Source organism: Bidens hawaiensis, unplaced genomic scaffold (assembly GCF_021521415.1).
Source record: "Bidens hawaiensis isolate Kalapana, Puna unplaced genomic scaffold, B.hawaiensis_p1.1 tig00067982_1, whole genome shotgun sequence".
NCBI lineage: Eukaryota > Viridiplantae > Streptophyta > Magnoliopsida > Asterales > Asteraceae > Bidens > Bidens hawaiensis.
The window spans coordinates 1,167-9,833 of NW_027502051.1; the positions used below are offsets into that span (position 1 = coordinate 1,167).

At 34.5% G+C, this 8,667-nt stretch overlaps 1 protein-coding gene across 1 annotated transcript; it reads right to left on the reverse strand.

Moving 5' to 3' along the window:
* Positions 1 to 573: 573 nt before the first annotated feature.
* On the reverse strand, positions 574 to 3,987 carry LOC143605124 (ubiquitin-conjugating enzyme E2 2-like). Its single transcript, XM_077081353.1, has 5 exons — positions 3,830 to 3,987; positions 3,706 to 3,731; positions 1,559 to 1,648; positions 1,315 to 1,403; positions 574 to 863 (listed from the first exon to the last, which is right to left on the reverse strand). The coding sequence occupies exons 1-5, from the start codon at positions 3,952 to 3,954 to the stop codon at positions 735 to 737; spliced, it is 459 nt and encodes a 152-aa protein (XP_076937468.1). The 5' UTR covers positions 3,955 to 3,987; the 3' UTR covers positions 574 to 734.
* Positions 3,988 to 8,667: the final 4,680 nt, after the last annotated feature.

The following is an 8,667-nucleotide window of genomic DNA, read 5'->3' on the forward strand; positions in this document are numbered from 1 at the left end:
CATTTAATACATCAAAATATTTGTAGTCTCCTATTTCTTCCTATTTTTCATAGAAACATTATATAAATCATATACTGTATATCAATATGATTTATATTTTTCAAATAGACTTAGAGAAAGATGGATGATATTATTTATTCTAAAATGCATGTACGATGCATCCTAATAACAAGATAATTAAGAGAAAAAAAGAAAAGAATTAAATGCAAAATGTCGATTATATGATTAAAGTTACTTTAAAAGATATAATTTAAGTAGTGGGTACATGATTATTTAAAGAATGAAACAAAGACAGCTAGAAGCATTGAGGGGTTGGTTAGCTTGTCACCATCATTGCCCATTCATTCTTCTTAATAAGACGTTATATACCTTTTCCATGTCAAATAAAATAAGCACATTCATATTTTTACGTAGAGAATATATATAACTTAAATAATATATAATTTACAAAAAAAATATATATTAGATATTGTAGAAATATAAGTTTCAAAAAATATTGTAGAAAAAACTAAATATTTGAATCAGAACCTGTATATATGAAGTTATGAACAACCTCACAAATATTAAAGTTCATTTAGAAATAGATTAATTGTCATTACTTAAAACGTAAAAGGAGCTTAGTACTTTCAAACCAACATAGTTTCCACAACACTCGTTATTACTGCGGTTTTCAGATTGCGAATATTACAGACCACAAGTAGCTTGGGACATGAACCGAGCACCGTCATCTTCGCTTAGTCAGCAGTCCAGCTCTGCTCCACAACTTCTCTCACTTTTCTGTTATACTCGCGCTTATTCTCGCTAAACAACCGCGCTGCTTCCGAGTTCGCAGGTGAGTTTGGGTTTGGATCACAGAGCAATGACTGAAACCAAATTATAACCATGCTTTCTTAGAGCACAAAAAAAAACATATAACACAAATAAGCTGATATCATTAAATCTTTCGAATTGAGTTCAATTGAGAACTCCTTTGAGTTTTAAGAACTCGATGTAACATTTTTTTTCATGTGTATTATATATGTAAGTTACATTTACTAAGTTATTTTTACACGAATCGGAAAGTGAAACAGGTGTATCAAACTGTTAGGTTACAGCGGAACAATGTAATGTAACATTTCGTTACAAATGTTACACTTTTTGATTCATGTAAAAGAAAAATATTTTTTTTTCTCTAGTAAATGTCAATCAATCATGCCCAGTAAAATCCCACCGACAGCAAAGCTATAAGAAATAAAAAAGGGTAAAAATATATAATCAAGGTCAATTACTGTTGACCGTTTTAATTATTTCAAGAAAACATAAAGATGCAAGCACCTGAATTGAGGTCAGAATAGCAGCAACATCATAAATTGGACTCCATTGATTTTGAAGGATGTCCAAGCATATGCTTCCATCTGCATAAACTGGTACACAACAAACAGTACATGAATATAAGGTTCATGGAAGTTACTGAGCTATAACCTTAACATACAACGTTCGTCATGATATATATATCATAAATCTCATAAACAAATTCAAGTCTCTGAAGAACTTATATAAGTTGATGTTGATCACTAACTGTTTGGATGAAACATTCGAGAGATGAAGCGCACTGTTGGAGGCTTATTTGGATAATCTTCTGAAAACTGAAGGGTCAGCTTGAACGTACCTGAATCGACACACATTTGTTGTCAAGAAATACAATAATGTAACATATCAACAAGATATAACTATACATACAGAAAATTCTTAAAACCTAAAATGTCAGCTAAATAACAGAAGAACGCCTACAAAACTTCAGCAAACATCTCACAGATAATTAAAAGCACTGTTCAGATGATGCGGTCCTTGATCAATTTATCAAAGAAAGAAGAAAGATGCTTGATAAACATATTAGAGAGAGAGAGAGACAATTCTTTAATAATTCATCTATGATCCAAAGTAAACACTTACAGCTGCTAAAATAGCAAAACAAAAAAGTAATAGAAATAAACTGTTGCCACTAAAACACTAACAATTAACCCACTGCAACATGGAGGAAACAAAAGAATTAAAGACAGTATACATGCATGGAAATGACTACGCGGGTATGTGAACCAAAGGATGTACTGCTGGGTCACCAGGGGATAATGGCACGTATCATCTGACTAACAGAAATCGATCACGTTCAGAACAAAAAATGCATACAACAACCAGACACAATAAATCCCACACATAGCGAAGCTATTGGTAGGGTCTGGACTAGGGGAGGGATGGGATGAAAGCAAACCTTACTTCTATCCCTGAGAATAGAGATGCTGCTTCCAAAGAGACCTCCGGCTCACGCCAAACAGACCACTAAACAAAACTAGAATATATCTACGAAGCTACCAATAACCGAATAAATTGAAAAAGATTGGAGTAAAACATATAAAACATATATGCATAATAGATATAAGCAATAACACGTACAATAACCTACACTGTAGAAAAATCTAAGCCCATAGACAAAGCTAAAACCACAAATGACATTTCCCCTATAAGTCTTTAACCTTAATTCTACATCTCCACGAACTCCTATCCTGGACCATGTCCTCATAAAGGTGCAATTCTATCAATCATGCCTAATCCGCTCAACCCAAGTCAGCTTGGGTCTCCTCCCCTCTACAATAAGGGTTTCCACTACCCTAACCGGTGTCGTCTCATGCCTCCTTTTCACATGCCAAACCACCTCAACCTCAATCTCACCTCCCGAATTTTATTCGATATACTAGTGACCCCTAAGTCCTAATCATTCCCTAAAAACATCACTTCAAATCTGATCCAACCTAAAATCCTTTTCCTAAGAACCTGAGGACAAAAATTCATATTAAAAGAAAAAACAGTTAGCATATATATATAAAACTCTAACTCAAATTATACAGAAAACTCTTAAAACCTAAAATGTCAGCTAAATAACAGAAGAATGCCTACAAAACTTCAGCAAACATCTCACAGGTAATTAAAAACACTGTTCAGATGATGTGGTTCTTGCTCAATTTACCAAAGAGAAAAAGATGCCAGATAATAAAAATAGAGAGTTAGAGACAATTCTAATACTTCATCTATAATCCAAAGTAGACACGACTGCTAAAATAGCAAAACCAAAAAGAATTGAAATAAACTACTGCCACTAATACACTAATAATTAACCTACTGCAATGGAGGAAATAAAGATTTAAAGACAGAATACATGCATGGAAATGGCTATGTAGGTACTGGAACCAAAGAATGGACTACGTGGGACACGGGTCACCAAAATATAATGGCACGTATCATCAGACTAACAGTAAGTCGATCACATTCAGAACAAATATGCAAATTTAAAATAACATACCAGTTAGCATATATGAAAAAACTCACTTCAAAAATAAAGAATAATAAGACTACAAGAGTATACTACTAAATTTATGAAACTTTTTTACTTGAAGCCTACATGTCGAATGCTTAATTAAAGAGCGTCCGTAACATATTTAGCCCCTGCTTCTATGATGATACTATTAAAAAACACTTTTTGATCATGTATTATTAAAATAAATAAATAATTAACTATCATGCAGACATTTACTTTCTCCATCCATCCGTTCATACTCTCTACCCTAGCTCTAATCCTCTCTTTAGTTCTTTTCAATAACAATATATACATACATATATGCAGTTATACAACCATACAAACTAAAACATACAAAAACATCTAATCTAACTCACCTCCGTCCCACGGGGTATCATCCGGCCTGCAAACGCAAACACAGTCATCAGTAAACACTAATAATCTTTAGCTCCTAAAGTATAATAATAATAATATCATCAAACAAACAAACAAACAATATACCCAAATATAACAGCATTCCAAAGCATAATATTATTATCATAAGGAGCACCGCTGATTCCAGCTGGAGGGTCTTGCTGCAACCTCTTGAAATCCCTCATCAATCTCTTCCGTGACGGCGTTGACATCTTTCTATGTCAACTGTTGTTTATTACCCAATTCAACAAACAATTAATCAAACCCACAATAATAATAATAATAATTAGAAACCCTAGATCTATGAAATAATAAAACAATCATAATAGGGTTTTGTTAATTGATGTGATTACTAGGTGGTGGTGACGTGGGTCGTCCCCAAAATTGAAGACTCGATCACAGGAGGAAAATGAAGGAGGTTCAATAACGCGTCATATGTAAGCTGATGGGTCTTTCTTTCTTTTGTCTGTATCTATATGTTGATTGATGATGATGACTTGATGAGGATGATAAATGGAAAATATCTTTTCTAAAGTAATTAATTATAGAAAGTTAATCATTTTTGGGGCTCTTTTTAATAATTTTTAGGTTTGGGATCGGGATGTTCGTGTGTATTCATTTAACTTTAATTGGATAAGTGATTGAACGTGGAGAGGTAAACAAATGAGGCATTTAATGTAAATGTAAAGAACGGAAAGTGTAATCCAGTCGTTGGATTTTTTTAGGCCTTGACGAACTAATTGAGAATGTAAACGAGCATTTTTGTATTCGTTCGTTTAACTTTGATCGAATAAATGATCGAACGTGAACGGTTAAGCAAAATGAGGTTTTCAAGTTTGTGTTTGTTCTTTTAAGAAATTAAGTGTGCTCGTGTTGGTTTATCCATTTAAGGTGGTTGAGGTAAGGTGTGGGCGTGGGGTGGACGACCTTGTCGGGCCTGTTCGTACGAGAGCCCTATATATGTACATAAATTATTTAAAACAATAACCTTTACACAATTGAGCAAACAAAATATTTTAAACAAACTAAATTTTTATAAAACACAACAAGCATATTAGTATCCTATATTTAACCCACTAACCAACTAAAACCCAACAAACATAGCTCATTAACCAATTTAAAACACAATACACATTTTTATTAGGATAAACGGAGTGCCCATGGGAGTAGGTGACGGGTGCATCAGAGTATGACCCGTAATTGAGCGTAAATGTGTTTAACATCTATGTTTTAATTGTAATATTGTTAGAATTAGATAACTACAGTTGTATGGTCAAATGCAGGTTAGAAAGAGGTTTTGGAGCAACTATGGCATGCAAGGAGGCAACCGAAGGAACTAGAAAGGCGAGAGGAACCAAATGGTTAAAATTAAAGACGGTGAAAACGAAGACCACTGTGGCCACGATCACGGTCAACTTGTACCAAAACCGGCAGTACTCACTGTATCGTGCCATGCTGGGGACCATGGCCCACGGTCCGAGTCGTAATTGCCGAATTTGTTCTTCTTTTTAGTCCGTTTTTGGGTGTCTTTTGAGATATCTTTCACTTAGAACATGGCTAAGGCGATTTTTTGAGGTGTAAAATAATATTTTGGGTGATTGCAATCATTGGTTTGTGTCCTTGATTTCTATGAATAATACAATTGAAGTGATAATGATTCACCATACCATGAGTGGCTAATTCCACTTGTGATCATCTTAGATGCAAGATTTAACTGATACATTATGTTATGCTTGAATTTCTATAAAAAATAACTTTGCAATATTTGTTTGGTTGTTATGGTGATTGAAAAATTGTTTGTAAATTGTTGCTTGTGTTTGATCATAATCTAAGCCATACGTTCTTGGTGCCATTGGCAATCGAGATATCATGGGAGGAATTAGGGTTGAATATTAGTTATATGATTATTGGGTAATGATGTATATAAAAATATACATCTTTTTAGCATCAGATAATCTCTAAAAACTGCAACTTCTATCGTATAATATAGTTAAAATAACTACTTATCAAGTTAAAATGTATTTTCAGGTGAATCCAAGCCTCAAACGAAGAAACGAATGAAAAAACAAAAGAAAACAGCAAAACATGGGGCTGTGCTTCAGGAAACATGGGGCTGTGCTTCAGGAAACATGGGGCTGTGCTTTTGGGAAACACGGGGCTGTGCTTTTGGAAGCACGAGGCTGTGCTTCTGGTCACTTTTCAGAAAAGACAAAAAAAATCTACAAGAAAAGACAAAATAGTGAACAGCTGGACACGGGGCCGTGCTTTTGGAAGAACGGGGCCGTGCTTTTGGAAGAACGGGGCCGTGCTTACCTCTCAGAAACGACAAAAAGAATTAGAACATGTCACTAAAAAGCACGGGGGCGTGCCTCAGGAAGCACGGGGCCGTGCCTACCTTCCAGAAACGACAAAATAAATCTGGCACATGTCATAAAAATGCACGGGGGCGTGCCCACTAAGCACGAGGCCGTGCTTCTCACTCCAGATTGCCTATAAATAGAGGCTCTTGTGCCATTTGAAGAGTGTGCCTTGAAAAGAGTTCTATCCGGTTTTCTCTTATAAAAACACACACTAACACTCACATAGAAGATTTAGTGAAGAGTTTGAAGGCTTGGAGGTCATCACCATCAACCATTATCATCATCCATCATCATCATCATTAAGAAGAAAGCTTCATCTACATTTGGGTAGATTGTTCCAAGTTTAATCATGTATTTGTTATTATCATCCATCTTAATGTTTATCATCATGCTCATTATGAGCTAAACTCCATTTACCATCTAAAATCTATGAAGAAGCTTTGTTTTACTTAATAATTATATAAAACATGCGGTTTAGTTTGGTAAAGTACATGGTTATCTTACAATTATCTTTTGATGAGAAATGTTTCACCATCTTAAATACTAATTCAAAGTTGGTGATTGTCAATTATATTGGCAATTATTCATGATCGATTCATGTTCTTGAAAGATAGAAACACTTTGATACATTATCGAAACATGGATCCTTATATTGTACTTAGAAATGATGAGATATAAGTTATGATGTATTTCTCTAAACCTTGGTAATCTGAAAATGGCTTTGCTTAGGATATCAAATTAGTTAAAGAAGTCATATGTTAATGGAATGTGTAATTATAACCTACATAAATCAACCAAGGGGAGGTTGTGTGAGTTAACTACAACCACCCGAAGTTGTTAGAATTGGTATTTGAGAAATCGAAGTCAATTCTAATCATTCTACTTTACCAACTGCTTGTCTACTTAAATTGACATTCTCGGGGTAGCATGCTATTAAGCATAGGATGGACTTGAAAATATGCATGCTATTATTCATTATGTCATAGAATGTGTTCACTCCAAAATGAGGATCATAATTCTATCATATATTATTAGGACAAGTCTATCACATGTTTAACTATTAATCATCTAGGAACAATGGAGTGGATTCTAGATATTAGATGGTAACTTTCGCATAATTGAACAACTCGTTTAGAATCTCTTATCTTGGTCATCTATATATTATATATATATATAAGTATTTACATTTTATAAAAAGTTCAAAAATTAACCCCAAAAATGATTAAAACCTCCGATTAAAGTAAAACGACGATTTATTATTAGAAACCTTTGTGTCCACGGATCGATACTTGGTTCTTACCAATACTATTCTACATATACGATAGGTACACTTGCCTATTTTGTGTGTGTTTAGTCTTTGTAGAAATCACTTTTATAAATTTAAAACACGATCTTGTGCGAAAGCAAATCATCTCATCTCTCTTATATTTTATAAGACACGCACGCGCGACATCAGGTAACAACCTTGCATTATATTAATCCAAGTACTTAGTTCCCTTTTATCACAAACAAGTAATCAAACATGAACTATGTCTATGTAGTTCTTTCTAATAAGCATGAACATTAGTGCTGATTTAAACCTTAAATTTAGGATGATCGTTTTCTCTTTATCGGTTTATTAATCTTAATCATTGTTTGCAAGTTATTTTATTTCTTTTTAGTTATTCAAATCCAATCAATCGAAATCTGAATTTACTTTTCATGCAATTTGGTTTAATTTAATTGTCTGTTAAAGCTACTAGGAAACACACATTCCTCAACACCCACAAACTAACCAACCAACACAACCGTACCCACCAATACTTAATTCACCTACTCAACATTATACAAATTGCCACCTATTTCCAACCTCTTTCCTAATTTTGGTCCATCATCATCCCAACAATACCAACCACCTCCATACCAACAAGAACCACCTATAGTGTATACCATTCCAAATTTTTCTGAAGTGGAAGGTTATTACACGGGAGGTGATGGAAATCAAAGGGTGAATCAAGGGAATTTTGCTTATGCTCAAAGGCAATAAACGGAACCGGTTCAGGAATTTAGTAGACAACCACCACAGGTTGTACAACAACAAGTTCAACCACCACCGGTTGTCTAACAACAAGTTCCTCTACAAGGACAACAAGAGCCGCAATTTCAACAACAAATGCCCCAACCACAATTTCAACAATATGCATCTCCAAGGCCCATGTACAGACAAATGGGTACCAAAAAGACATGCAAGAAAAATGGTAGGGGGAATTGAAGCTCATTTTCGACCGGTCATCACTAATAATCCATATCCTGTGGTTATTGCTTAAAATCAACAAGGAAGGACATTTGAGGTTAGAACCAATTCACTCCAAAGTCTACCAAAGTATAAGGGATTAACAACGGAAGAACCTTATTTCCATTTGGAGGCGTATGACTCCATTTGCAACACGATTAGGGGTCAAGGTTTTTCATCGGATGAGGTTAAGTTGGTCTTATTTTAACTTTCTTTGGAAGATAAGGCGAAAAGATGGTTTTACGCATTGCCTTCCGCATCAATTTATACTTGGGCCGAGATGCAACAAAGGT